At 54.6% G+C, this 27,213-nt stretch overlaps 10 protein-coding genes across 10 annotated transcripts; 4 read left to right on the top strand and 6 right to left on the bottom strand.

Annotated features, from left to right (window-relative positions):
* Positions 1 to 331: 331 nt before the first annotated feature.
* On the bottom strand, positions 332 to 6,891 carry EI97DRAFT_431699 (uncharacterized protein). Its single transcript, XM_033798000.1, has one exon. The coding sequence runs from the start codon at positions 6,768 to 6,770 to the stop codon at positions 594 to 596; it is 6,177 nt and encodes a 2,058-aa protein (XP_033656020.1). The 5' UTR covers positions 6,771 to 6,891; the 3' UTR covers positions 332 to 593.
* A 17-nt stretch (positions 6,892 to 6,908) lies between these two features.
* On the top strand, positions 6,909 to 9,380 carry EI97DRAFT_256000 (uncharacterized protein). The gene has a single exon (XM_033794176.1). It carries the CDS (start codon positions 7,113 to 7,115, stop codon positions 9,045 to 9,047), a length of 1,935 nt encoding a protein of 644 aa, XP_033656019.1. The 5' UTR covers positions 6,909 to 7,112; the 3' UTR covers positions 9,048 to 9,380.
* Positions 9,381 to 10,036: 656 nt separating this feature from the next.
* On the top strand, positions 10,037 to 11,016 carry EI97DRAFT_431697 (uncharacterized protein). Its single transcript, XM_033797999.1, has one exon. The coding sequence runs from the start codon at positions 10,347 to 10,349 to the stop codon at positions 10,764 to 10,766; it is 420 nt and encodes a 139-aa protein (XP_033656018.1). The 5' UTR covers positions 10,037 to 10,346; the 3' UTR covers positions 10,767 to 11,016.
* A 69-nt stretch (positions 11,017 to 11,085) lies between these two features.
* On the bottom strand, positions 11,086 to 12,469 carry EI97DRAFT_415057 (metacaspase CasB; the record flags this gene model as incomplete). Its single annotated transcript, XM_033796847.1, has 3 exons — positions 11,971 to 12,469; positions 11,460 to 11,898; positions 11,086 to 11,335 (listed from the first exon to the last, which is right to left on the bottom strand). The coding sequence occupies exons 1-3, from the start codon at positions 12,353 to 12,355 to the stop codon at positions 11,086 to 11,088; spliced, it is 1,074 nt and encodes a 357-aa protein (XP_033656017.1). The 5' UTR covers positions 12,356 to 12,469.
* Positions 12,470 to 13,350: 881 nt separating this feature from the next.
* On the bottom strand, positions 13,351 to 13,857 carry EI97DRAFT_440936 (uncharacterized protein; the record flags this gene model as incomplete). The annotated part of the gene is made up of 1 exon (XM_033799665.1): positions 13,351 to 13,857. One exon carries the CDS (start codon positions 13,855 to 13,857, stop codon positions 13,351 to 13,353), a length of 507 nt encoding a protein of 168 aa, XP_033656016.1.
* A 919-nt stretch (positions 13,858 to 14,776) lies between these two features.
* Positions 14,777 to 16,616, top strand: EI97DRAFT_431695 (uncharacterized protein). Its single transcript, XM_033797998.1, has one exon. The coding sequence runs from the start codon at positions 14,977 to 14,979 to the stop codon at positions 16,510 to 16,512; it is 1,536 nt and encodes a 511-aa protein (XP_033656015.1). The 5' UTR covers positions 14,777 to 14,976; the 3' UTR covers positions 16,513 to 16,616.
* A 249-nt stretch (positions 16,617 to 16,865) lies between these two features.
* EI97DRAFT_373110 (SMAD/FHA domain-containing protein) lies at positions 16,866 to 17,450 on the bottom strand (the record flags this gene model as incomplete). The annotated part of the gene is made up of 1 exon (XM_033795386.1): positions 16,866 to 17,450. A coding segment is annotated over one exon (585 nt), but the record flags the coding sequence as incomplete, so codon positions are not given.
* Positions 17,451 to 19,396: 1,946 nt separating this feature from the next.
* On the top strand, positions 19,397 to 23,801 carry EI97DRAFT_255805 (uncharacterized protein). The gene is made up of 4 exons (XM_033794175.1): positions 19,397 to 20,146; positions 20,276 to 20,516; positions 20,662 to 22,346; positions 22,394 to 23,801. The coding sequence occupies exons 1-4, from the start codon at positions 19,610 to 19,612 to the stop codon at positions 23,531 to 23,533; spliced, it is 3,603 nt and encodes a 1,200-aa protein (XP_033656013.1). The 5' UTR covers positions 19,397 to 19,609; the 3' UTR covers positions 23,534 to 23,801.
* Positions 23,523 to 26,219, bottom strand: EI97DRAFT_255782 (carboxylesterase family protein-like protein). Its single transcript, XM_033794174.1, has 5 exons — positions 25,893 to 26,219; positions 25,619 to 25,746; positions 25,215 to 25,567; positions 25,070 to 25,151; positions 23,523 to 25,013 (listed from the first exon to the last, which is right to left on the bottom strand). Exons 1-5 carry the CDS (start codon positions 26,019 to 26,021, stop codon positions 24,020 to 24,022), a joined length of 1,686 nt encoding a protein of 561 aa, XP_033656012.1. The 5' UTR covers positions 26,022 to 26,219; the 3' UTR covers positions 23,523 to 24,019.
* On the bottom strand, positions 26,220 to 26,968 carry EI97DRAFT_255781 (uncharacterized protein). Its single transcript, XM_033794173.1, has one exon. The coding sequence runs from the start codon at positions 26,878 to 26,880 to the stop codon at positions 26,419 to 26,421; it is 462 nt and encodes a 153-aa protein (XP_033656011.1). The 5' UTR covers positions 26,881 to 26,968; the 3' UTR covers positions 26,220 to 26,418.
* Positions 26,969 to 27,213: the final 245 nt, after the last annotated feature.

Here is a 27,213-nt window from a genome sequence, read left to right as displayed (position 1 = left end):
GCGCGGTCCATGCGTTCATCCGCACATTCAGTGCCCCCTCCATATCGCGTCGAGTAGTATCGACTGCGGGCTTCCAGAGGACGGTCATTGATCGGCTGGTTGCGGTATGCATGGATGAGTCGGGAGATGGCGGCCGCCGGATGTGGAGGGCCATTTGGGACAGTGTGAAGCACCACGTGTGCAACAACGAAGCTCGATGAGAACTTGTCATTTGCATGCTAGCTATGTCACCTGGGTCAAATACACGGCATGATATACTGTGAGTGCCGTACCTTATATTCCACTATTCTCCGTTTGATCACGGAAGCACTTTCATCTTCCAAGCACTTGAATCCCCAACACTTCTTGCATTTGTATCTACTTTCCTACCACATCTATATCCTACTGCAGACCTTACGTTGCAGCACACAAGTTACCAAGGAGTTTCCATCCGCCAGTAGCTATACCGACGACCATCTCTACACCCCTGGTTGTCATTCCGCAAGCAAGTCATGTGGCGCCCCTTCACTGGCCGCCAACGTTGGCCGGCACGCTGGTTGGTATAGATCTAGGTAAAGGTGCATCCCAATCCTATTACTTTCTCAGCAAACCCATCACACACCACCTCCATCCCCACCAACCCTCCTTCCCCTCTCCAAAACTCCGGCCTTCAACCTCTCTACCACCTCTCTACCAAGCCACCTCAACCCTCCCTCCCCGTTCCTCTCCATCCCCTCAGCCCACTCAAACACCCCTCTCAACTCCATCAAATCCCTCCTCGACCAACTCCCCGCCGCCCTCCTCAGCACCAAGCGATGATCCACAACCGTGCTCCTCATATCCAGGAACGTCGAACTGTGCGGATCCACGGGTAGAATGAGCGCCATATCGCTCTTTGCGTCCGCACCCGAGGATTCGAAGGATGCCAGCGATGGCAGGGAGAAGAGCCAATCCCACATTTGGCGCGAGGCGCGTGATTGATGGGCATCGTTCAGAGCCATCAAGGTGTTGCTGAAGGGCGAGGCGTACATGTCGTGTGCCGACCTTCTCCTCACCATGATGGTCTGATTCTGCTTGAAAGTCTTGAAATGCAGGGGATTGTTTTCAAAGTCCAGAGTAGTGGGCCAGTAGGCGACATTGTCTGTTTCCAAGCGGGCGATGGTGTGCAGTTCGGGGAGAAGGCAGGGCGCCTCGATATGTTTGGGGTTCGGATCATCTTTGAGATGGAGGATGATGGGCATGGACATGATGCGTCCAGTGTCAACGTCTCGCACGTAGAGGCAGCGCGGTTCGGCGGCCAGGACCCAGAAGTGACGCCAGGCTTGTAGATGGACCTCAGAGTCCTTGACCTCGGTGGGAAAGAGCGGGTAGAAGGCGCAGATTAGGGAGGCAATTGCTTTGTTCGACGTGGCGAACGTGTGCGTTCCGCCACCCATGAAGAGAATTCCAAAGGCCATGTGGCCGGCGAGATGGGAGCCATAGGGTGCATCCGGTCCTAATCGACCGTGGAGAGCGCGGCAGCGACGCAATACTTCCAGGTCCCCAGTGCCCGCTACAACGGTGGCTGTCGCGAGGGCCATAAGGTCCTGGCAGTTCCGCACCGTATTGCGCGTGAGCTTGGAATCGTACCGAAGAGCGGGTAATCTGTGAATACGGATGAACTGGTCGAGATAGTGGAGCAGGAAGTCTCGAACGTGTCTATCGCCGGTTCCTGCGTATCGAAGGGAAATGCTCCAAAGCAGCCCTGCCAAAATGTTGAAGAAGGGCATCTGCTGACTGCGCAATTTTTTGATGTTCTTCAGGTCATAGTCAGGCCGGTATGGTAAGGGCAAATTCTTGATGATCCAATCACTATCGGCGACGATGCCGTCCCACATGATCATATGCCTAGCGAGAGTCCTCAGAAGGAATATATCGGATCGGACATAGTCGAACTGCGGTAGGGTATCAGGCACATCAATTTTGCGTGCCACGGACTCTTTATTTGTCTTCATGTAGATGAGTGTAATAGCAATGACGGCACCAGCAGTGGCTTCGTCAAGAATGTGGACAAGATGGACTGGTTTGGGCGCTACTGCCACTGTCATTAGACGCTCCAGTATCCTCATGTCGTGAAGACCACGGAGGTCGTTGCCTTTGCCGATGTTGATGTATCCAAGTGCGAACCCGGCGGCCAATCTGTATGCTTCATTGCGAAGCTTATCTGGCGACTCAGCAAAAGGATCGGTTTCTTGGACATGCTCAAGTTCGGAAAGCATAATCTCACTCATTCGACGATGCTGCGTGTCAAAGTAGAGTATTCCAATAGCCATCAGGCCCGCGGTCTCAGTGTGCCCTGATAGGGGCAACTGGAACGCGTCGTGGGGAATCATACGTGTGATGTGAACCGAAAGAAGTCTGGTGACTAGAGTATCCATCGTGCCCATGTAAGACGCAGCCAAACCCAACAGGGTAGCCACGGATGTCATGGTGTGTCTCGGCAGAAGGTAGTTGAACGCCATATACTTCTGGGTGTTCTTGAGATGACCGTTTAGGCCAAGCCCAAGAAGTAAGCCAGCATGTTTGTTCGTGGGCTCAGGAGGTTTGTTGTACGAAAACCAGGACGTGTCAATCCCCTGCGCGTCCCTAGCTATACTCAGCCCGGCGGCGACGCCAGCATTGAAAAATGCCCAGACGAACTTTTCCTCCGAATAACTCGCACGGTCAGCAGTGACCACGTTGCCCATGGGCTTCATCGTGCAGGATGTGGAGAAGCCATAAAGCGGAAACGCCGCGGTTAGGAGAGGTCTCTTGCTCCCAAGCTTGATCATGGAATTACCGACTGGAAGTGAAAAGGTGCGAACCATAACCCATTGCATGAGAGCTTTTTGGCCTTCCAGCGTGGCGGCTTCATCTTGTCGAGCGGATGGACGATATTCCGCTACAGCGGGTCTAAGGGGTTCTAGAAGATGATAGGCCTCCATGAAGCGCCGGTCTTCCTTGAAAATCATCCTGGTTATGACATGTCTTTCGATTTCAGCCGACGACTGAGCGGGTTCTATATCGTCCGCGGTTTGGCATATCGTATGGATGTCCCGGTTCCCCCCAGACGAGTGTAAATTCGAGTGAACGTTAGTGGTTGCATGTGATTGATGCAACTGAACATCGCGGTTGGTATTGCTGTTTGCCTTCGCAGCCAGGTCAAGGTCCTCTCTCTGAACCAACTTCAGTAGGGAACCGGACCACGTGGTTGGTGGATTTGCCTGACATCGTGTCAATGCTTCCATCAAAGGCGCCCTTGCGGCTTCTGGTAGAGTTTCAAGCATGACGGAATCGATACCGCAGCGTGCCATCAGTTCCACAACTCTTCGAGGGGTTGTAAACTTGTCGATCTCCTGAAAGAAGTTTTGTAATGCAACAGTTCGTGGCGTAACTCCCTGGATGATTTCGTCTATATTCACGGACGAATGCGGTGAAGCTTTGGACTTGCGAATTAGCCTTGCTAAAGTAGGAAATGGATAATAGGACTGAGAGCGCAGCATTGTGCAAAGCCATTCTAGGATAGAAGGCGGCACATCCCAAGGCTGTGAGTGCAGACGTATAGTGGAAGTGAAGCTGGAGTCTTCGTAGGACCAGTCCTTGCCCAGTCCAGCATCGACATCAAAGTAACTTCCCTCAGCAAAGCCCCATGACTCCCACCTTAGCCAGTGTCCAAGTTGAGCCAACACAGGAGCAAGATTGTAAGCTTCAGACGTGGAGAAGTCTTGAGTCATGATGTCAAGTTTGCGTTCCTCGCGTACCAGATGCAATATAACCACAATCTCGGAGAGGCATGAAATCCTCAAATCTTGCTTCTCAGAAAAAGAAAGGCGCCTCCAGTGATCACTCGCAGCTTTTCCGATTGGAGTGCGGTCAAACTCCCGTGCATAATGTGCACATCTGATCAATAGGCCTCTATTTCCTTTGATTTGCTGCTCAATAGCTGGTAGGATTCGAGCGTTGCGAGTACGAGATGGAGGGTTCATGATATTGGACGAAGGCTGAGCTTGCATAATCCAGGCCCATGGTGTTGACTGCCAGCTTTTTATCTGCATCCGGCCATCCTGTCGCGAACACATTGCAGCCCATGCGGACTCGTCAGTCTCGAGATGCTCGTCGGGTCTTGCATGGCTTGATAGCCGACGAGATCGCCGTTTCTCGGTTTTCTCTCCGCCGTTCAACGGCTTAATGGTATGGTTATCAATGAAAGGTGTGGCGAGCGTAAACAGTGTTGTGACAAATGCTAACCAGTCTATATTATATTTTGACTCTGCGGAACCGGTAAAAATCTTCTGAATATTCCAGTATATCTCGAGAAGAAGCTCGCCAGCGTAGTTGGGTAAGATGGTGGTCAGTGCCTGGAACAGGTGTGCCACGAAGGGGTGTGCTGGTGAGAGTTTTAGCTGCAGACGATGTCTGTTGAACTCTCCGTCCATGATGTCGAAAGTACCAGCTTTACCGGGGGAGAGTAGCCCCCGAAGTGGCAAATGTGGACTGATAGTTCTGCTTGAACCAGCGGTCGCTCTCATTTTCTCGCTCCGCATGACGGCATGTGGATCGAAAAGTCGCAGAGGACCCAGGTATAGTTTCATGGGCAGGTGGGCCCCCCAACTCGCATGTAGTGACAGACAGGGTCCATCCGATTTGAGAGAAATTAGTGAGGCCGCGCGCGCAACCTGGCCATCCACAACCTTGACCACATCTGATGACTCCCGCATTGTTTCTACCTTGATCATCTTCGGTACACAAGCATATCGAGGAGGATCGGTCAGTCTAGTCTGGGAGGCCGCTGCTGAGAGACGTTTACGCATCACCGAGAGTTCACACTCAAGCGGATGTTGAAGAGCTGGATGCTTGATGTAGATAAACATCTTTCGTTCATGCAGCGTAGCCGAATTGAATGGGGCCGCGACAGAGAACACCTTGGCCGTTGGTCTCGCACTACCTTGTTGCGTAGTGCCAAGGTTCCCTGTAGCATCCTTCAGAGTGGAGAAGCCCGGCTGCAGATATTCCTGCACAGATATTTCTGTGATGGGGCTAATGACTAGCTCTTTTCTCAAGCCGTGCAGAGCCTCTTGTTCGAAACCAGCATCAGGTGGGGAGAACAGATCGTCCAGTTCATCATAGTCTTCCAGAGTGTCGAAAGTGTCCTCGTCCATGATATCGTTGAGGGTGTCATCAAAGGAGGTACCTCCTACGCTCATTCGGGATGCAATGCTACCCGGGGTTGAAGCGCGATGTCTGGAGAAGCCGCCAAAACTTGTCCTGTCATATCCCAGCGAACGCCGGCTCCGCTGGCTGGCTCCAAAGCTCGCTCCAAAGCTCCCACCCAGGCTCGTTCGTTGTGTAGCAAGATCTTGAAAAGCGGATCTATCAAAGCTGGTGGAGAGTTCGGCTCTGGAAAGCAATGAGCTTACGCGTCGAGACTCTTTTGAGTGTTGCGCCCTTTCGAGCTCGGGGTTCAGCTGTGAAGCAAGTGCGTCTTCCACCGCTTGATCGGACAGCTTCTCCTTCAGTTGTGAGGGTTTAATCCCTGAATGTCGAACCTTTCTTCGAGGAGCGCCTCCGAGACTGTCTCTCAGTCTGTCAGTGCCTAGTATTGCTGGCGTTCCAGGTGTACTCGGTCCATATGAACTGCGCCGCCTCGCTTTACTTGTCGGATGCGCAAAGTGCTGCTTGCGCGACGCCGATACCGACTTTGGCTCGAGGTAAGCAGCCGACCAGATGGTGATGGTATTACTTTCACTGTTGGACGTGACGACAAAAAGGAGAGGCTTGTCATTCCCAGTTTTATCAAAGTATATCTCGTTCTGCGGTGACACATAGAGAACTTCTTCATTTTGGTCGATAGGCTCCAGCCGCCGATGGCCAGAGCCATTCACAAAAAAGCCCGCGCGTTCGTTAGCCGTCACAACATTGACCACGAGCCCGAACTCTGACAAAGGGTCTGTGAAGGAGTATAGACGTGGAAGGCCATCAGTGCTGGGAAATGCAAGGGATTTTGCCAGCTGATCCAGGAATCGTGCGTTGGTTGAGCCAGATTTACGGCCATTGGGCGTGCGCAACGAGCCTAAAGACGCCTGGCGAGCATCGGGTTGGGAATAGATTTGGGAAAAGCTCTGCGAGAGCGATTGTGGAATGAAACCCTGTGAATTGTTTGAAAAGGAGCCAGGCGGCACCGAAGAAGGTATTGACTTTGCAGGAGGTCCGGGACGGGGAGCAATCTTCCTCTGGAGGATAACACCGCGTGCAGCGGGGAAAGCTCGCTCCACTTCAAATGGAAGATGAGCAATATGGGTTGTTCCAGAGAGGAAGAAAACATGTGCCTGGGACTTTAGTAGGACCACAAGAGCACGGGCTCTGCCTTCGACGATTTTGGGTCTCTCGGTGCTGGGCGCATTGGGATCAGTTGCCGGTTGTGTGCCCTGTGAGAGGAAGCTCTGGTTCAGCTGGCTGAGTTTAAGTTCTTCATTGTCTGTAGCATCATCTACAACGGTGACGGGCTCTTCGGTAGGGAACCAAGTGAGCAGTGCCTGGATAACGCGCTCGTTCTCGACTTCGAAATTGAAGCACTTGCGCACTACACCGCCTCTGGACCAGACCACATGGTATTCCGTAGTCACTAGCTCGTCGGTAGAGCCGTCCGGAGAATCGTCGTCATATGTGTCCCATGTATAGTCCCGCTCGGTGCTGTCTTCATGCAGCACGGACTCGTCGATGAGATATTGCAGGGCGGCGGGCGTGTGCAGCCCCAGGGACCGTAGGGTTGCCATGAGTTGCGTCGGAGGGCGGCATGGGGTGCGGATATAGTGGGTAGAAGGAGTCAATGGGAAGTTTCGGTCTGGAAGAAATCGTCGGCGGTTGTGGTGAAGGCGCGGTGTTGCTCCATTGGAGCTGGTGGTTTTCTTGAGGACGCGGTCTCGTCCCGTCCCGTGTTTTGCAGACGCGCCTCAACTTCCGACGTCCGACCTCCATCTCTCCACCTCCGTCCTCCACCACCAACAGTACACCTACCCGAGAACCCGCCCGTCGTCTACCCTCTCAGTAACCCCGATTACCTGCCTGTTTCTCGGAGCTGATCGCATGTGCTCAGCGCAAGCTCGCGCAGCCCGACGATGAAGCCCATCATCACCACCCAGGGCAAGCTTGCCCAGCTCCGCTATGAGCCTTCCCACCGAGCTCACGACGCGCATGTCTACCCAGTGAAAGCTCCGAATGGTTCATCGATAGTACTGTATGCGCAAGAAACGGGAGTCGGGATTATCTGGAGAGGTGGACGGCCATTGAAGGAATCTCCAGCAGCGCCGCCAAAGCAACCCGCAAAACCGCCCACAAAAGTCAATGGGACGTCAAACGATGCTATCATGATAATAGACTCGGACGATGAGGCAACGCCTTCGAAGCCCACTCCGCTACCACAGGCAGACTTCGAGGATGAAGAGGAGGAGCTTGACCCAGACCAGCCATATCCCCCGATCGTCCAGCATCTTCATCTAGTCCTCAACGCTGAAGTTTGCCACATTGCGATCCCTAATGTACCAGTGGTCTCAGCTCTGCGCTCACCGGGAACCGTGCCGCCCATCTTCAACAGCAAGATTGTTTTTAGTGTCGCATGCGCCGACTACAGTATCCGCATCGTCACGTTGCCTTTGAGTCCTCCTCCCAAGGTCGCCAAAGAGACATCACAATATGGTGAAGAAGTCACTAGAATACCAACACATGCGGCACATCAGAGCATTCCGCGAGGGATTACCATGACATGGACAGCCCGCGGGGAACCCACGTTCGATGAGCCATCCGACAACAGGATGGAAATAGATGATGACGAGACTCCTAGGAAGCCGGATGTTGATAGCTCCAAGGGATGGGATCTGCTTATTGCATCCCATTCCACGGAACTTGGTGGCCTACTCAAAATATTCCGTTTTGGTCTATCCGAGACGGGAGTGACTGCGAAGGCTCCCATCTCGGCTTATCAAACCCTCCATCTTCGGTCACCAGCAACCAGAATATCATTCAATTCGGCCCTGTACCCGAAAGTCCGCCACTCGCAACTCCTCATTACTGATATCTCTGGTATTGTGCGCATCTACGACCCCTTCGCACCAACCAGCGACAGTCGAAGGCCGAGTATGGATTCGCAGGCCGGGGCATACGTGGCACTCTTTAGGGCCCCCTTCGCACCTCTGACAAATTCAAACATGCCACCTATTCTGGCCCCGCGCAAGCGTATCCTCGATGCTGCATGGACTTCGGATGGAAATAGCATATTCGCGTTGCTTGCTGACGGCGAATGGGGTATCTGGGACGTTACTCGGGCAGGGCCAAGTCGTCCCTCAGATCCTTCCGCATTCTCCATTCGGGGCTATATCGGAACGTCCGAAGAACGAGCAAGCAGCAGCGGGCCCAGCACTAAGGCTCGAAGTGGTCGTGGCAGTTTGGCACCCATGACGCCGAACACTCGTCGAATCAAGGAGGAAAAGCTATTTCACGGCACGCCATCTGGTCCTTCGGTACCGAGTCGCGGAGCAGTCTGTGTTGCATCGCTCCCTTCTGCGGACGGAAGTGCCCCTGAAGAGTCTGTTGTCATATGGTATGGCTCAGACGTATACAGAATCCCCAATCTCGCACAATTCTGGGAGCGCACTGCTTCTGCGAACGCCGGCAATTCCCTCGGCCGACCGAGTCCCTCTCAACTTCAAGGACCGAACTTGTTCGGTGAAGCTATCAATTCTGTGGCCCAGTTCGAGACTACGATGCGGAATTCGAGGATGGCGATCCCTAGAGATATCCTTCTTTCTACTGCTGATCGGCTGATCGTCGTGACCACTGCGGCGGAGCCACTTGACCGAAACCTGGATGCCGGATTGGGAAAAGAAGGGACTGAAGAGGAGGAGACACGGCGGGCTGATCGAGCACTCTTAGCCCGGGGGGAACTTGACCTGGGTGGAATGGACAGATTATTGGAAGATATGGAAGGCAGTGGAACTGGCTCACAGAGCCTTCTAGCCGGCAATCCTCGAAGGGTCCTTTTCGCATCGACTTCCTGATGGGGCTGGAGGGTGCTCTCTGGCCCTTGTGCTAACAGGCCTATAGTGACTGGACCGACTCTTTTGCGGAGGGAAAGATGCAATGCTGCCTTATATTGTACGACTAATGAGGATGTTCATATACCCAGGACATGCGGGCCTTAAATGGGACGGAAAAAGAATATCGCTGAAAGGCAATCGCCACTATACCCCCTTTCCGTGCACCTTCTTCACGATGGCTCTCCTGAACATCATTTGCAGACCCTACTATTTCCCTCCAAACATTCGCGGCCACAGGTGGAGCTCAGAGACAAGACCCTTTCCTGCTGCTCAGTATAGCCCGCGATAGAATAAGTCGCATACCCAGTCGCCGACGGAACCTGAGGCTCCCCGGAGCGAGAAGTTCGTCTGGATAGCTGCGGTTTTGCAAACGCTTCTTTTTCCCTAGACGTGAGTCTTCTCAAAGTCTGCCCACGCATCCGGAGCCGTGTTTTACTTGAACAGAACCTCCCTTGGGGACTGTAAGGACGGTATTACTATGGTGAGGAGGGATGTGAGGGGGGCGATGGGCATGCGGTATCGAGACATGGGTACTGCATGTGGGGATGAGCGGAACATTTCTGGTACACAGTAGAATTAGGCCCTTATGATGTGATGATTATCCCTCTTGTACAGTCCGAAGCTTTGCCTCTGCAATATCTTAACAAGTATCAGCTTCAGGAGCAGAAATCAAACAATAACCTATGTATATGGCGATTTCTCAATCAGCAGTAGATTTCCAAGGCCAAAATGTTTTGTTCGCATATCAAGATCTGTGAATGAAGGTGGGCTGGAGCTTGGGCCACACACAGTCTGCTCCTGTCGGTCAGTGATGTAGTGATGCACCATCGACGTCATCGGTCTCCTCTCCTTCCAACCAACTCCACTCTTCTCACGTCAACCACGCCTCCGATCCCCTCATAAAACCCAGTACAACAACCCACCTGTGCCTCCATTGACGTCCCACTTCTTCCTGACATTTCTCCATCCACTCAGCAGTATCGCCCTTGCTGTTTCATCGATCGGATCCACGAATCAACACCACCCTCACAACAGAATCACCACCCACAACCTCTTCTCTCATCCTCGAAGAAAGCAAAACTGCTACACCACCCATCTCCGCCGAATCCTTTTCCAAACGCACACTCCCACACCTCTATCACAACTTCATCGTCCACAGCGCAAGGACATCTCGAAGTTTCCATTCTCCGTATCCTACCTCTTCACGGCGTAACTCTCTCCATACTTTCCCAAGTCGACAACACCGACCGAGAATCAAAAATGTTCCGCACAAGCGTAACCCGCTTCCTCACCACCAGCAGCACCCGCCTCTTCTCCACGTCCCTTGCCCGCCACAAGACTCCGCTCGAAACCGTCAAGGATGCCGCCAAAGCCGTCGACCGCAAGGTCAGCGATGCGGCGGTGAAGGGCATCGAGACGGGCGAGAAGGTGGCCGAGAAGGTGAAGGGGAAGCTGCCCGAGAGCACGGGGGAGGCCAAGGGCGAGGCCAAGGAGGTGTACGGGCAGGCGAAGGGGAAGGCGTCTGAGCTGAGTGGGTCGGTGAGCGGGAAGGCCAGCGAGTTGAGTGGGGAAGCGAGTGGAAAGGCCAGTGAGTTGAGCGGGAAGGCTAGCGAGCTTGCTGGGGAGGCGAAGGGGAAGGCCCAGGAGTTGAAGGGGGAGGCAAAGTCGAAGATGCCGTAGGGGTGCTGTTGAGCAGGACGGAGGAGGGAATGATGCATGAGGGTCAGAGATGGGGGCCTGGTTGAAGCAATCATCATGGTGTCGACCTGTACAGTATCATAGGCGTTTTGCATGCAGCATCAAGGAACTCTGGATTTTCAATGAAAAAGGAGTTTTCATTATGCCTACTCGTGCTCTCCAAATGGTATCAAAGACATCACTTCTTTTCCAGTGTCTATCAGCGTGATTGCGCAGAGACACACTCGACATCCAATGCTCCCGCACCTATTAGACGTTCTATCCCACGTCCTCCAGCTGCCCTGGTGTCGTGTTTATCACCTCACATAACATACAACAAATCGGTATCTACTGCTGTTAGCCCTGTTCCCACCCTCTCGCTCTCCACGGGGCAAGGCTTACTCAAAGGATGACTACTGCTCAACTGGGGCTTCTGAGTGTACTTGCCCTCGAGCTCGTCGCGGATGCTGTTGAGCAGCTGCACGTAGCTCTGCTGGGGGTTCTTCTTCAGACTGTTGATGAAGGCCCACGACATGGCGCCTGTGGCCTCGCCCTGGATGGACGCGTCGGCTCTGGCAGAGGGCGTTAGCATGCTACCTTCTCTCTTTTGTTGTTCTTCTCCCTCTTTTTTTTCCTTTTTTCTTCCCCCGAACAAATATTGACAGATGAATCCGAAGGGAAATGGGAAATACGTACGAAGTTTGCGTATCCTTACTACCACTCCACATGATGACATCGGCGGGGGACGTCTTGGTCCTCAACGCCCTCTTCCGACTCTCATCGCCCTGCGTGACCTTCTTGAACAAGCCTGTCGCGCCGCTAATCATGCCGCCGATGTCCTTGCGCGCATAACTCGACACGATGCCCAGGAGGCCCATGCCGGCCTCCTTTGCCAGATTCGGTTCCTTGAGCACGCCCTGCGTGCTGTAGATGTAGGGGAGGTCGAGGGCGGAGCCGGAGTGGCACGAGTCGAAGATGGCGGTGAGGCGGACGCCCGGGGCCAGGGGCGAGACCATGATGCGGTGCATTTCGTCGTCGACAATGTGGCCGGCGGTGCGGAAGTCGACGGGGTAGATGACCTCGTCGTAGCCGTCGTCTTCGTCGCCGTCGGTGTCTTTGGTTTGCCCGCCGTGGCCTGGATATCATTCCCCACACAGTTAGCCATAGCTATTCGAGTCTGTGTTTAAATCCAAAGGGTTTAACATACCCGAGTAATGGAAGAACAAACTATCATTCGGCCTTGCGTCCTTGACCAGCCAATGCATCGCCCGCAGGATATTCGCCTTGGTCGGCTGACTCATAGGGTTCTGCTGGTCGTCGGTCAAAATCACCATGTCCTCCCTCTTATACCCGAAATACCCGTTCAGAAACGTAGACATGTTTTTCACGTCGTTGATGCAGCCTCTCAGCTGCCCGCGCTGGCCGAAGTAGTTGATGCCGATCAGCAGGGCTTTGCGCCGCCCGTTGCACGCGCTGTATTGGAAGGTGTAGCCCGCGGGGGCGCCGTGGGCGAAGGCTTGCGGGGCGGTCGGGGGAGGGGGAGGAGCGGAGTGGTGGCCGTGGGTCCATTGGTTGGAGTTTATGGTGGGCATGCCTGGGGGAGGTTGTTAGCGTTAGGGCTCTTGTTCATGACGTGATGAGAATGAGTACCGGGTCGAGGTGGTTGCTGAGGGGGATAGTTCTGCGGAGGCGGAGGACCTTGGTTTGGTGGTGGGTAGCCATATTGCTGTGGTGGTGGAGGGTTCTGCACATGGTAGTTAGATAGGTCCGGTCACGAAAGCAAAACCCAGAGTCGCACCTGATAACTGTATTGCTGTGGAGGAGGGGTGGGCTGGCCGTAGCCGCTATTATACGGCGGTTGAGGGGAGGGAGAATATTGTTGTGGTGGGCTGGGGTTCGGTCAGCAGCGCTCACAGCAGCTCTCTCTCGCCATGGTACTCACGGAGGACCATAGGACGGCGCATAGCCCTGGGGTGGAGGTGGGCCGTAGTTCTGCGGAGGCGGAGGTCCGTAATTAGGCTGGCCGCCATACTGTTGTCCTGGATAGTAGGACATGACGGATATGTGGGTTGTGAGGTCCTTTGTGGTGGATGCTGGGTTTGTCTTGGTCGGATGTGGTCCGCCTACCGCAAGTGGAAGCGCACAATGCCAGCTACCGGCGATAGAGGAGCAATCTTTTGTGGTACGTGGAAGATGATGGGCTCCGCAATCCACAGATTCAGATGCGCGATTGAGTTTCGGTTGGTTCGAGGGCGGATGTGACCGTGATTGCTGAGCGCAACGCAAGTTGTTGGAGGCCTCGACAACACTGCGGGGTCGTTTCTGCGCTGACTACGCGTCTCAAGGGGCCCACCACTCAAGTCTACCGGTGAGCTTGCCGCGAGAAGTTTAGTAATTAGAAGCAACAGAGAGATAAAGAAAAAAGGGACAATCTGGAATCGCAGCAGAAAGTCGAAGGTAAGGTAGAGTACGGAGTATTGTGGCGCCAGTTGGGCCAGACAACAGGACTCAATCGGGCTAGATGTTTATAAGACGGACGACTGTCGGCATTTAGGTGAAAGATGGGAATAAGAGGGCTGTTTTTCGTTTACGAACCCGCCATGTCTTCTTTGTCGCCGACAATGTTTTTACGGTGCATGTTCATTTCCGAGCAGCCTACGTGTGCGGACACTTGCCGCTGAGGACATTTTAGAGCAGAGCAAATCAGGGCTCGCAGACGGCTCGATTCCCCATCACAGTCGTCGCCTGTCGTGCAGCATGTTCCACTGCGCTGGCATCGACCGACCAGGGAGTAAGCCTCGTCGTGGCTGCTTGGAGTGCCCGATAGAGGAGACGGGACGAGCGGACAGCCCGTCAGGGACCGTACTCCGTATTGCTCTTGGTAGGCGTCCAGAAATGGGTTGTGCTGCCCAGGTGTTCCCCATCTGGCCGCCTGCATCGAACTCATCGTAATCAGAGCATGCATGGGCATCGCCCAGCTTTCAGCAGCACCCCAGGGTCCGCATATCCAATCTTTCCTCTCCAATACTGCTCTACCCTTAATACCCTCACCGTGGCTCGTCGTGCGGACGAGCCGCTCCAGCCCCAAACTCATGGGCTCGATGGCTTGCGCAAACCATCCGCAGGCGAACGGCCTCCCCGAACAGACAAACACTGCCGTGATCCATGAACATGGCCATGACGACGACGGGATCCGACTTCGCCCGTGAGTAGCTAAAAACGATGCGTGTATAGCAAGGGAATAGGAATGCTTTGCATTTGAATCGCTGCTGGAAACCAAGGCCAGGAGCTGCTTTTCGTCGAAGTTGTCGCGTGCGCGGTGGAGCTGTACCTATTTTTAAGGTCCTTCCGTTGAACCTCAAGGGCATCCATCTCATCTCAGACAAGACATGTCAGTCTGGAGACACATGAGACGGTGAAGAAAGAGGAGTGAGAGCGAGAGCAAAGGTAAAGGCAAAGACCAGGTGAAGGTGAAGGTGAAGGTGAACATGGATCACGCATAGTCCATCCTGTCCAATCTGGACTACGGCAGGCTGTTGTAAGCAACACCGCCACCGCGAGAATTTGCGAAATCGCGATTTTGCAGAGTACGAAAACAGTTAAAGAGGGCACTTTACTAGGCACGAAAACAGTGTATTTCTAGCTGCGCAGTGCTACAGGAGTATAATTCTAGATATGTAGTAGTTAAGAAGACTATTATAGATAAAAAAAACATTCCTGCAGAGGTATAGTAGGCGTAGGTGCAGAGGTGTAGGCGTAGGTGCAGAGTGAGCAACGCTGCTGCGCGAATTCGCGAATTAGCAAATTTGCGATTCTGCAATTTCGCAATTTCGCAATTTTGCAATTTTGCAATTTTGCAAGTCGACCCTCTGCACCTACGCCTGCACCTACGCCTACACCTCTACATGCATGTTTTTCCTATTTATAATAGTCTTCTTAACTACTACTTATCTAAAATATATTTCTACAGCACTGCGCAGCTAGAAATATGCTGTTTTTATACCTAGTAAAATGCCCTTTTTACTGTTTTTGCCATCTTCGCAAAATCGCAAATTCGCAAATTCGTTCGGTGGCGGTGTTGCTTACAACAGCCTACCGTACTGGACCCACCTTCTCCTCGTCCCAAGGCAACTTTACCCGACCCGCCAAGCCATCAACCTTCACCATCTTGCAATCTCTATTCTTCCACTTCTACTCAACCAAACAAACAACCATGTCCTTCGCAAGAGGCGAACGCGTCTACTTTGACTTCGACTCCGGCGCTGTCCAACCTGCCTCCCCAAACGACCAAGACCAACAACACCCAGTAGCCCAAAATCAGCAGGAATCGTCGCCTCCCGTGTCGGCCGCTTTCGTAGCCGACATCCTAGAGCGCGATTCCTCAGCACAGACGCCACCAGCAGCACCCACCTTCAGGAAGAACAACACCACCGGATTCCCGGCGCATAGGAAGCGCGAGAAGAGAGTATCGGCGTTCAAGCAGCAGAGGACGGGCAAAAATGACGTTTCTTTCACTAGTACTAGCGGGGAGAAGCCGAATGTGGCGCAGTCGACCAGTATCAGAAGTGGCGTAATGGGAAATGGTTCGAGGAATGAAGAGGAGCAAGGGACGACGGAGCAGCAAAGCATCGATGAAGAGAATAGGCAGCGCTTGGCGCACATGTCGCCCGAGGAGATTGAGCAGGAGAGGAGGGAGTTGATGAGTGCGTTGAGTCCGAGTCTGATTGAAAAGCTATTGAAAAGGGGCAACATTGACGAGGGGAGGAACGAGCGAGACTGGGAAAAGGAAGCAAACCAGGGATCACCACCTGCATCGAGATTCGAAACCGAGGTGCCAGAAAGGGACAAGCCGACCAGTACAAAGAAAGTCACCTTCTCCGAACCTGAGAACTCCATCGAAGCAGAACAGACACCTCTACCCCCTTCCCTTCAGCCATCATCATCTCCTCCACCTCTCCAGCAAAATGAACCCTCACCCCCATCCAAGACCAACACCGCACAAGACCACCCAGACCTCCCCCCACCCTCCTCAATCCACTTCCCCACCCCAACCCAACCCCCAGACCTCGACCCCTCCTCCCCAACCTTCCTCCAAGACCTCCACCAAAAGTACTTCCCCCACCTCCCCTACTCGCCCTCGTCCCTCTCCTGGATGACCCCCGTCTCGCCCACCGACACCTCCTCCCCCTACCACCCTAGCCACACCTCCCTCTCCCCCGCCGACCTCCGCTTCGACTTCAAAGGCCGCCTCCTGCCCCCCAGCGTCGCGAGGGAGCTGCCCACAACCCTGGGCTTGCATCACCATGCCGACGCCCCCGAGGCCGCTGGCTACACCATCCCCGAACTCGCCAGGCTCGCGAGAAGTAGCGTCCCGAGCCAGAGGTGCGTGGCGTACCAGACACTAGGGCGCGTGCTGTATCGATTAGGGGTTGGGGAATTCGGGCGTGAGAGGGGCGAGGCGAAGACGGATGGGCCGGTGCAGCTGGCCAAGAACCCATCAACAAAGGCGCAGGACGATGAAGAAGGTAATGAAGAGGAAGAGGAGGACGAAGAGGTGGCAAATGATCCCGAAGAAGCTGCCAGCGCCATGGCGACCGGGCTCTGGAATCTCATCGACGAGTGCAAGGTCATTGAGAGCTTGACCGAGGAGGCTGCCAAGGAGAGGGGCCACTTGACTGCTCGGACATACGCGCAGGAGGCGTTGTGGAATTGGAGGAGGGGAGGCGGCAGAAGGAGGAGGGCTGTTTAAGCACAGCATAATGAAAAAAAGCGAGCATCCGATTGCGAAGGTCATGCATGGAATAGACAGTCTCATGATTCATAGCTATTGTGGTATCGTACTGATAGGACAATCGGTGTGTACATGCTTGACCAGTGACTCAAATTCCCGTGGCCATTGCCTCCTCCTCGTTCGCTTCAGCGAGAGAAGGAAGATAAAGATATCTCACTCTCGGAAACCCACTTTTCGAAACCCTGCCAACACCTCCAAAGCATCCATGCCCAAGCGCCTGCCATCCCTCCCAGCCAGGCAGTCTAGTTCATCCATAATTCCCTTCCCATGTTCCTCTCCCCATCCACCTCTTCCATCCACAACGCAAATTGTTACTCCCTCGGCGGCAGCATGATCATATACTCCCTCTCACTCCCCGCAAACCTCAGCACATCCTTATCCCTCAATTCGACATATCGCCCCGCCTCGACCTCCTTCCCATTCAACTCGGTCCCATTGCTACTCTCCAAATCAATCAAATACGGCTTCACCTTCCCCACCTTCTTCCTCCCTCCAAACTCATCCTCCTCAACCACCTTCTCGATATACCGGAACTGAATCACAGCATGCTGACCGCTGCAACTGGGATGCTCAAGCCACACATCCGCCACCTCCCTCGCGCGCCCAAACAACCAGCACGACTGGCTACCCAGCTCAATGGTACCGACCGTGTCTGGGCCCTTGAAGATGAAGAGGCGCCAGGGGGCCGAGGGAGGGGGTTTGCGCGCTTCGGGCGGTTCGTGGTATTTGAGCGAGATTTTTGTGCCCGCGACGCGATTCGCTTCTTTTGCGAGGAGGCCGGTAGGTTTGAAGTTCGGCTTTTCCTTTTCCTTGGGTGCGCCGCCGGTTTGCGTGGGAGGGAGGGAGGAGGAATCGAGACCGCGGATGGTGAGTTCTTGTTCTTGAGGGGGCAGGGGTTTGCGGGTGTGAGAGCGGCGGGGAGGGGAGCGAGAGCGGGAAGGGGAAGGAGAATAGCGCTTGTGACGTTTGTGGTGCTTGTTGGGCGTCGGGGAGCGGGAGTGCCGGCGGTGATGGCGGGGAGGCGAGGGAGAGCGGTCGCGACGTTTGTGGTGGGCGCGGTAAGGGGCTGGAGAGGGGGAACGGCTTGTTGGGAGTTTGCGCTTGCGGGTAGCGGAGGGGGAGCGTGAACGACTTGAGCGGTTCCTGTGCCGGTCTTTGGACGTGCCTCGGCGTCTCTCTCTGGAGCCGTCTCTGTCTCGTGAACGGTTCCGGTGGCCGTTCGTCGAGGGTCTGTGCCTCTCCCTTCTGTCCTTGGAGCGGTCCCTGACCCCATCTCTTGGCCTGCTTCTGCGCCCGTCTGTTGATCTGTTTCTGCGATTCTCCCTAGAGCTGTCTCTTCGCCTGTCTGTTGAACGCTGTTTTCTCCTCTCTGGAGATCGGTCTCGACGTCGATCGCTTGAACGGTCGCGGGCTCGCCGGTAAGGCTCTGGGGAGTCACTTGGGGCACGCCGCTTGCCCGATGTCTCAGGAGTCTCTCTCCCACCTCCCCATGAGGCGCTCTTGGATTCGCGAGCACTGCGATATGTACTCTCGACCGATCCGCTCTTGCCTGTTGACTCTCTGCTATTACGAGATGCATTTGGCCTTCCCATCTCTTGAAACCTGTTCCTACTCGTGCTCCTGCTCCTTTCCCGGCTTGACCGGTTCGGTCCACTGTTCCCCAGCGTCATTGCCCGTCTGGCGCTCCATGGCGAAAGCTCTCTCGTAGGCGCCTTGGGTGCCTCGCGAGTTCGGTCGGAGGATGGTCGCGATCTCGTTTCGGACCCCATTGCTAAGAGTTGTGACAATGCAGCGGTGTGGCGTCCCGTCAGCTGTTGCGGGAGCAAAGCTCTCGACTAGTCCGGAAGGGAGTATTGGCTGTGGAGGACTATGGCCGTTGAGGCACAGGCGCGCTGAAGCAAGCTCCCCCGCCTTGTGGATTTGCTCGCTTCTCCCTGAGCTGGAGGATTTGTTAAAACAATGGCTTTGTGACTTTGTTTCCTCAACGTGCAGAGAAGCGCGTGGGTGAAGCGTGTGAAAAGTGTAGCAAAGAGTGACAAGCTTGCAAACAAGCAGCACTTCACCAGTGATTTCATCGAGTGGTCCGTGCGCACCACCAAAGTCGATCTGCCGGCGGCAGTCTCCCGTCTTCAATTCGTCCTTTGCCTCGCAAGTTTCAGAAGACCGTGAATTGTAGTTTCAAGCAAATCTATCTTTGTCTCTCACCCACTCGTCTAAGATCTTATAATGCGGGCCTGCGTCTATGTCGCTCCAGGTCTGACAAGGTGTCCCCCTCATCACGGACAGAATAGACGCCCGCGTGAGAGGCCAAACGATAAGCTGGCCATGGCATCAGGAGCGTCGAGGAATTTGAAGTCTCTCCGTCCGCTATCATCTCCTAGTCTACTTTTGTTTTGTTTTATCTTAAGTCGCGGTCTTTCTTTTCTTGTCGAACCATCTCTGTGCTATCTTTGCTTTCGTTCCATGTTTCCTTTCCATCCCGACTGGCGGTAGGCCTCCCAGGCCAACCCAGGAGCGCAGAATAAACACAGAAACCGACGTCCAATTTTAGATAGAGCAAGGGAAGCAACAATGAGCTCCAAACCGAAGTTCTTCTCCTGGTCCAAAGGGCGACAGAATGCCGACCCATATCATCGCACCGGGGGCCTCTTATCCATCGACACTTCGGTGGGGGATTGCTCCAAAGAGGCCTATGTTGCGAGCAATACACTGGTACGAAACACGAGTTGTCTTCCCCCACAAACAACACTACCTAGGTAGACGATGCGCTGTCAATTGAGACCAGACGAATCTCGTGAGGCGCGTCGACGTGGTTGTGCAGTCGGCCACCAGCATGCGCAGGGGGGCTGCAGCTGCAACGGCCTTGTGGACCATGATGATTCGCTAACTCTTTTCACAGTCTGTTCCTGGAGCTGGACGACGAAGACCTCCACTCCTCAATTTGACCATTCCGAGAGAGGGCCACCACCACCCTGTTTGTCTAAGTCCCGCCTCTGCCCGTCATAATGCCGCCCTTGTCAATTCGGCATCCAATTTGCTGGCCGTCGTGAATGACATGCTCCGGTCACCAGGCCTGAGTGCAACCGTATGCTCTAGATCCACGGCAGAGATACATAAGCCTCTTCCCAGTCGTCCTCGGTCCGTCTCTATGCCGTCGACGCCAGAGCTGCCCATTGAACTTCCTGGCTCCATTCTTCTCGAAAACCAGGGCTTTCCACTTCAGCGTGCTGCCCATCTGGCAGCTCCTGGACCCTCAACAATGAGGCCAGCTCGTAGCGAACATCCATCTAGCTCGAGTGCGACTCCACTGAGACCTAGCTCGTCCAGAGTGCCACAACATAAGAAGACCTTTAGCGAAGCCAGTCTGCAAAGACGATCCAAGTCTAAGCCCAACCTGATCACGTCGCCCTCTTCAACCGACAGTAAAATCACAGCATGTTCCGTATCTACGAATGGCGGCCATGCAAGCAGTAATGAGTCCACCAAGGCTCGAGTGGGCTTGGAGAGATGCAGTTTGCAGCCATCACCATTGATCATAGAAAGGAAGTCTGCGAATAACTGCAACAATGGAAGGAAACCGCAGCAAGAAGAGGTATGTAGCAGCGGCATTCGGTCTTTGTGCCGCCTGAGACTCCATTGCAACTTGCGGGCTTGAACAATCCGTTTGTCCTCTGGAGTGTGGAACTGTCGGCTAGACGCCTAATACTGACCTCTTTGGCAGGAGACGCCAGACACACCCACTCCCACAACAACGCGCAGCCGTCAAATAGAAGAACTAAAGTCAACCATCACGGCACAGGACAATACCATCTCCACGCTGCAAGCGCAATTCGGTAGTCTTCGAGTGTCACATGAGGCGCACGTGGCAAGCTTGATAGACGCCCATGCGGCCGAAGTCGCCTCTCTCAAAAACTATACTCGCGTGCTGGAAGAGCAGCAATCTCAACGCACCCTCCACCACGGTGAGTACCCATACCCGACCTTTCACCGCCGCTCCTGCCTGCCTCGGCAGCCAATGGCAACTATGGCACCCCAGCTATTCCTTACAAACGGACCTCATTGCGATTGACACACACTTCCGACGCACAACTGACCCTCCTCGTTCAGCTTCAAGCAACCATTTGCTCCTCTTCCTTGATTCTGCAGCGCCGCAGACCCCGACTCGAGAGAGCCCGCAGACTGCTACAGCAGGCAGTACCTCCGCCACCTCGATTCGGTCGTTCAAAACAGCGCTCGAGCAACCCACACGATCGCCGCAAGTTGCGAGGGATAGCCCTGAAATGGATAACCTCAAGCGCAAGCTGAGCGTAGCCAGACGGCCGGAAACCGGCAATCGGGAGCTGGTCCGCGAGCTCAACTTGTACAAGCATAACAATGCGGCTCTTCAGAAGCAGATCGAGTCGCTGATGGCGAAGCTGAACCAAGCCAAGACGAATGAGCGCAACCTGACGGCCACATTGGAGGAGATAGAGCGCAATTGCACAGAGTGGCAAGCAAAGGCAAGCAAAGTCGAGCAGTTGGAGAAGAGCGCATTGGCTTTGCAGAACACCATCGATCATTTGGAGCACAGATTGGAACTCGCTAACACTTCGAAGCTCGATGCAGAGGAGCATCTCCTGAATCTCCAGATGGGACGGAGCCCATTCGACCGCAGGCCTACGCCGCCAAAGTTGACTGTGCCGGAATCTGTTCCCCGCCAGCCCGACCGTCAGGCTGCTCATATGAGCATGAGTACGGTATTCTCGGCTGGGTCTCCTACTGAGCAGGCGCAAGAACCGCAGGATGCCGCAACGCTTGCCGCTTTCATATCCCATATCGAGCGCCTCCAGGAGCAGGTCAAGGAGAAGGACTCACTGAATGGTCAGTTGGAAGAGGAGAATGTGCAGCTACGACACAAGAGCGCGGAGCTGGAGCGTGAACTGCGAGAGCTGAATCTGCAACTGGAAATTCAAAACCAGTTGCTCGACAAGTCGAAGGTCGCGGAGGTGCATATCAAAGAGCTACGGTCCGCTATCATCCAGCGCGAGTCCGTCATTGGTGAGAAAGAGAAAGCTTTGCGCATGGCAGAAAGGCAACTGGAGCATCACAAATTGCTGCTCCATGCAGAGATCCGCAAACACGCAACGCTATCATTGCTGGCTGACAACCAGGAGAACCCGCTTCCTGAGCCCAGCTCTCTGGCCTCGAAAGCTGATATAGACCGGTGGATAGAGCGTCTTCGTGCGCGTTTTCAAAAAGAGCGACATGACGATAAGGAGAACCCACCAAGCAATGATATGGAAGCGCTAGTGAAGGATCTTAGGCGGGAGATCGACTTCTATGTACGGGAAATCATCTATTACAAGCTCGACATCAAGGGTTACAAGTCGGATATCAAGAAGTTGAAGCACATTGCGTCGAGAATGGGAAGCTACGGCAGCAGAGCCAGCGATATCGACTCCCCCACGCCCTCTCAGAGTCGCGCCGCCGACACTCCAAACCCTGCTCGACTTTCTACTGCGACATCGGGTCTCGGTATTTCTAGTACATCATCACCAGTTTCTCCAGGTCCAGTCTCTGCCTCTCTTCCAGCCGGAAGGCCAATAACGCCTGCAGCTCCGCCTACGCCAGACCGCTCTCCTGAGCATAACGCCACTCCCGCATTCGTGACGACAAAACGGGTACCACTATGCAATGCTGCCCCTATGACACCGCAAACTCCTCCTCGCAAGTTCCAAGGCACAAGCGAGGCCGACCCAGGCGTGTCCCCTCGCTCAGTTGCCAGGCTGTCTCCTGAGAGGAGGAAGCCAACGGTAAGGTTCCAGTGATGCCTCCAAGATAGACCTGACAGTGCCGCTAGCCGCCGTCGCCCGATCAAGAAAAGTTCGGCGATATGGCAACCAACTTCCCTCTCAGCACACCGGCTGCACCGAAAAGACACGATACGCAGCGCAGCATGAGCGACTCTATCATACAGCTTTATACGATGCCCAGGACGCCCGAATGGTCCCCCTTCTCGAATCCAGAGAAGACACCAAATGGACAATATAACGTTGCGACGCAGACACGCCAGCGCTCTGCTTCGGTGCCAGACTCGAGCAAAGGAAAATCTACACCTGAGCGACCACCTCGTCCACGATATGGCCTTTATGAGACGGCGCCGGCACCCCCATCACCACCGCGCGTGGATGTGATGGCGCAAGCAATGCGTAACTCTCCGGATCGCGCAAAGACTCAAGAGCAAGCGCCACATGAGTTGAACTGTGGGATCTTGAGTTCTACGGTTTCCAGGATTCAGGACTCAGGTCCCAGCTCGTCAGGTTCCACTTCGAACGTACCCGCCCCTTTGAGATTCCACTCGCGTGCCAGCTCAGCAGGCTCGAGTACCAAAGGAACGTCACAGCCAGTGTCGCCATCACGCAAGTTCAGCAACAGTTCGGGTAACAACGTGCCCTTCATCATCGGCATGCCTTCACCTCATAACCCCGCGCTTATCAGCCCCGTCACGACAGTCCCGCCAACCGCATGCTCCATCACTGGCAAATGCGCAACAACTACGTGCTCTTCAAAGGTGCAATCCCCAACCAGCCGAACCGGTGTGGGCGGCACCATGGCCAGCTCGACTCCCGCCGTCTCGCCGACCGAAGGCCCAAGTTCAGGCATCTCGAGCTACTTTGGCAGCGGCTTCCCCCTCGCCAAGTCCAGCAGCACCTCTCGCGCAAGTTCCATCACACATACGCGGAACGCAAGTCTCTCTATGCCCAGCAGGAAGGACAGCGATTCCGGGGGTAGAAGCGTAGGACCGTCGAGGAATCTGAGCGGCAGCGGCATTAGGAATGCCCTCAATAGCCAGCTTCCGGGCTTGATGATGAAGGGGAAGGGTAAGTCGAGGAAGGAGAGTTTGAGTATTTCGCCGCCGAAGCCGCTGGAGAGTCCGTTTGGGGTTGAGGTGGGCGAGGGAGGAAGAGGGGGAGAAGGGGAGGTGGGAAGGGCGCTTTAGGAGGTTTTCTTAAATGAAGTGCGTCAAGGTGGGGTGTGGGTGTGAGGAGAGTATTATTCGGACTCTTCTATGACTTATGAACTGTTTTTAGATTTTTATGACCCCCAGGCTTTCCGATATTGTTGAAGGGCTATGGGATGGCGACTTATTGGTGGCTTCGGTGTAACGTAGATGTATACAGGGAATCGAGTCAATCGATGATACCAATGAGAGAGAGAAAGAACGGATATACTTGCACATCGATGTGGGCTTAAAGTCGTCACGAAGCTCGACTGAGACTTGACAGAATACGTTTCCCCGAAGTAGTTCGATTTCTTCTCAATATAAACTCGGATGACGATGACGGCCATTAAAATAACTACCATTAGCACTAATATCATTCCTCATCATCATATATATAGCAATCATTCCTCATCATCAACATCGTCATACCTCCCCCACCAGAGCCACGAGTCACGAAATCACGAGTCACAAATCACCTCTTCCCTACGAATACAACCCCAACTGCCACCACCTACACCTCTCATTCGCATTCGGATCCACCAGCTCCTCAATGCCCGTAACATTCAACTCCAACACCCGCGCATCATCCCCATACATCCTAAACTCCCTCACGCCTTCCGCTTTAGGTTTGCCCTCGATGGCAAAACTGGTAATAAATTCCTGCAGCGCCAACGCGACGGTGATGTTCCTGACGCCAAAGGGCGAAGACGACGGCGCACCGCCTTCGTAGTACGTATAGGCGACGTCCTGGCCGTGCAGGGCGGGGGGCACGGAGAAGAGGTACGAGTAGGTGGCGTTGAAGGGGGCGCGGGAGAGGTAGAAGGTGTTGCAGGTGAAGATTGCGTCGGAGACGAGGAGGCGCGAGCGTTCGTAGTGCGTCGTGTATAATCCGTTTGGAACTGCGGCGGGCTCGGGGTACAGGACGTCGGTGATGTGGGTGAGGCTGGGTGGAGGGATGTAAGGGAAGGCGCTGCGGAGGGAGTTTGCGACGTCGGCGGTGCTGTTGATGTAGGGCGGGGTGAAGTAGGCGCCTTCGTCTGCGTTGTGGCCGACCATGATGCGGAGGGATTGGTCAAAGCGGCCTTGGGCAAGGAGTTGGCCTGGTTGCTGCGGCACGAAGGAGCCGTCGACGACGGGGCCGTAGCCGTAGCTGCCCCACGGGGCCGAGTAGACTTGGAGGAAGCTGGCTTTGATGATGTCCGCCGAGGAGAGGGCGCGGAGGTCGGACAGGGACGTGCTGTTCGTCAGGTTCAGGAGTTGCCGGTACGTGTCTTCTTGCTGGAGTTGCGACGACACTGGATCCCAGCCGGGGGATTGGGGCACGGCTTGCGCAAAGGGGACGGGCCCTTTGGAGCCCCCGTAGGCGGTGATTTGGTGCATGATGGAGCCGCCGCCGGCGGATTCGCCGAAGACAGTGACGCGTCTGGGATCGCCGCCGAAGAGGTGGATGTATTTCTGGATCCATTCGAGGGCGAATCTGTTGGTGGAGGTGTTAGTGCTGTGTTTATAGAGTGGTGATGGGAGTGAATGTACCGTTGGTCGTGGAGGCCGACATTGCTCACACCACCTTCAGCTTGGAATGAAGGGCCAGAAGAAAACCCCATGGCTCCGAGACCTAGTGTATATTAACGCTCGTCTATACAGATTCCTAGACGCCTTAAGGAAGGTTAGAGCGTACGGTAGTTCATGGCGACGTAAATGACATTGCCGTTCGAGACGTTGCCACTGGCTGCGAGGAGTCCCGCCGGGTTCTCGTACTTGTTGCCGGACGTGTAGCCTCCGCCGTAGATCCAAACGAGGACGGGGGCACCGCAACTCTTGTTTGCGGTGGCGAAGACGTCTTCTGGGACGAAGACGTCGAGAAAGAGACAGTCCTCGCTGGTCCTGGGGTCCTGAGGGGGAAGAGGTGTGCTCCAGTTTACTTTGGGAGGCACAAACGGGGGAGTGCCGTTGGTGGGAAGTCCCAGGAGAGAGGTAGTGAGGGAGCTTACGGCTGCCGCTCCCCATGCTGGGCTGGCTTGTGGGCAAATTCTATGCAGGCGTCAGTTGATGTATCTCGTAATTCGGAGACGATTTACAGACCTTCCTTCTGAACCAGTATTCACAACAGACCTATTCTCTGCTGGTGCTTGGGGTAGCGCGAACCTCAGCTTTCCAACCGGAGGTGCGGCATATCGGATGTTGGAGAAGTTGTAGAACCGTCCGGTCTCCTGTAAATCATGTTCAGCGTACTGTAGTATAATGGCCTGCTTGGTTGGGGTAACGGTTTTTGGTCCATGGAAATGACCAGCGTTAAGAGAGCTTTGGGCGATGATGAAAGTAGAATTGAGAGCGGATAGAGGCAGAGAAAGCGTACATTGAAGCCCGAAGCTTGCTGTATCTGATATCCCAGGTCGACCTTTGGCAGCGTAGCATTCTGCTCTGCGAACACCCCGGAGGCTCCCAGCAGCAGCGATGCCGCCGCCGTAACCGCTATTCGGCGCATAGTAAACGGCACCTTGAACTGAGTCTCAATTCACAAGTCGTGACTCGTTGAGGTCAAGCACAAGTCCAACCACAAATTTCACCCAGGCACAGCCGCGGAGAGTCCAACAACGAGCACGCAGCAACGACGACAGATGCAGAAGAGCGGGACCTGGGCCCTAGAAATATCCGCCATGACCGCATTCGCCTTCTCCAGAGAGAACCTGCACAGACTCCCGTATTCGATTCCTAATCGGTCCAAGGATGACGCGCTACTCCGCTCTTTGCTAGCCACTCCGTTTCCAGGAACCGGGCACTAACAGGTACGTACCAAGCACGGTATGGTGAACCGGTGAATATCAATGCTCCATCAAAATGCCGAGGCTTGTGGTCCCAAGAACTGAGGTGTGCATACAGGATTATGGGCGACCCCGCTGTCGCAAATCGCAAATGCGCTGGCCATTTCCTATGCACGTATTGTCCGTTGAGGAAGCTGGGAAAGCACCCCAGCTGCAGGGCTTGTCGTTGTGTGGTGGTGTACGCGTCTGCACAGTGTGCTGGTTCAGGCGTCCTCTGTCTGTCGATCCGTCGATGTCAGTAGTAGGCTGACTGTACGGGGCTGTGTATCCGGCATCTGTCCGCTCACATGTCGTAGTCCGCCTTCTATTGCAGCCGCGGTTGTCGTACACCGGAAATAAGGACTGGATGATGAATCGGGCTGGGGGAAGGAGAACCAGAGCAGTTGGTGAACAGCCATCCAAGGGGCCGAATCTGGGGTCCGGGGTAAGTAAGTGAGCCTTGCCACTTCGGGAATATTGGGGAAGTTTGGAACCGCGGGGAACCTTGGAACCGCCGAGATGTCTCTGCTGAGACGTTCGCATGGATTCGGGCTGGTTTTTGGAGGGCTTTTCATAGCTGCCCGTAGAGACGCGAGCTGGAGAATGTGCTTCATGGGAGAGGCTAACAATGGTACCGATTAGGAGCAGTTATGCGAACTTCGCCCTATCCTGTGTACTACAGTAGTGTAACCAGCCTCGACAGGTCGATTACATAATCGAGGTTTTCTTACAAGAAAGCCGCAGGGGGCCTATAAGCTCAACGCGAATGAATACCTCAACGATCTTTCCACGTCCGACGAGAATACCCACTTTTTGGACGACTCCAAGATCTGCCCAATCATTGAAGTTGTATAGGCTGCTCGTCACCGAAAAAGT

Source organism: Westerdykella ornata (genome assembly GCF_010094085.1).
Source record: "Westerdykella ornata strain CBS 379.55 unplaced genomic scaffold EI97scaffold_5, whole genome shotgun sequence".
In the NCBI taxonomy this organism is placed as follows: Eukaryota; Fungi; Ascomycota; class Dothideomycetes; order Pleosporales; family Sporormiaceae; genus Westerdykella; species Westerdykella ornata.
Note: the sequence above shows the minus strand (reverse complement) of the source record. Positions and strands in the feature narration are given on the sequence as shown.

Coding starts and splice junctions, on each gene's coding strand:
- EI97DRAFT_431699 (XM_033798000.1), bottom strand. CDS start 6,770: ATGGCAACCCTACGGTCCCTGGGGCTGCACACGCCCGCCGCCCTGCAA.
- EI97DRAFT_256000 (XM_033794176.1), top strand. CDS start 7,113: ATGAAGCCCATCATCACCACCCAGGGCAAGCTTGCCCAGCTCCGCTAT.
- EI97DRAFT_431697 (XM_033797999.1), top strand. CDS start 10,347: ATGTTCCGCACAAGCGTAACCCGCTTCCTCACCACCAGCAGCACCCGC.
- EI97DRAFT_431695 (XM_033797998.1), top strand. CDS start 14,977: ATGTCCTTCGCAAGAGGCGAACGCGTCTACTTTGACTTCGACTCCGGC.
- EI97DRAFT_255805 (XM_033794175.1), top strand. CDS start 19,610: ATGCTCCGGTCACCAGGCCTGAGTGCAACCGTATGCTCTAGATCCACG. Junction 20,517..20,661: donor TCAACGCACCCTCCACCACG/GTGAGTACCCAT, acceptor CTCCTCGTTCAG/CTTCAAGCAACCATTTGCTC. Junction 22,347..22,393: donor CTGAGAGGAGGAAGCCAACG/GTAAGGTTCCAG, acceptor CAGTGCCGCTAG/CCGCCGTCGCCCGATCAAGA.
- EI97DRAFT_255782 (XM_033794174.1), bottom strand. CDS start 26,021: ATGCGCCGAATAGCGGTTACGGCGGCGGCATCGCTGCTGCTGGGAGCC. Junction 25,747..25,892: donor AGCAAGCTTCGGGCTTCAAT/GTACGCTTTCTC, acceptor CATGATTTACAG/GAGACCGGACGGTTCTACAA. Junction 25,014..25,069: donor GTCGGCCTCCACGACCAACG/GTACATTCACTC, acceptor CTCCACCAACAG/ATTCGCCCTCGAATGGATCC.
- EI97DRAFT_255781 (XM_033794173.1), bottom strand. CDS start 26,880: ATGCGAACGTCTCAGCAGAGACATCTCGGCGGTTCCAAGGTTCCCCGC.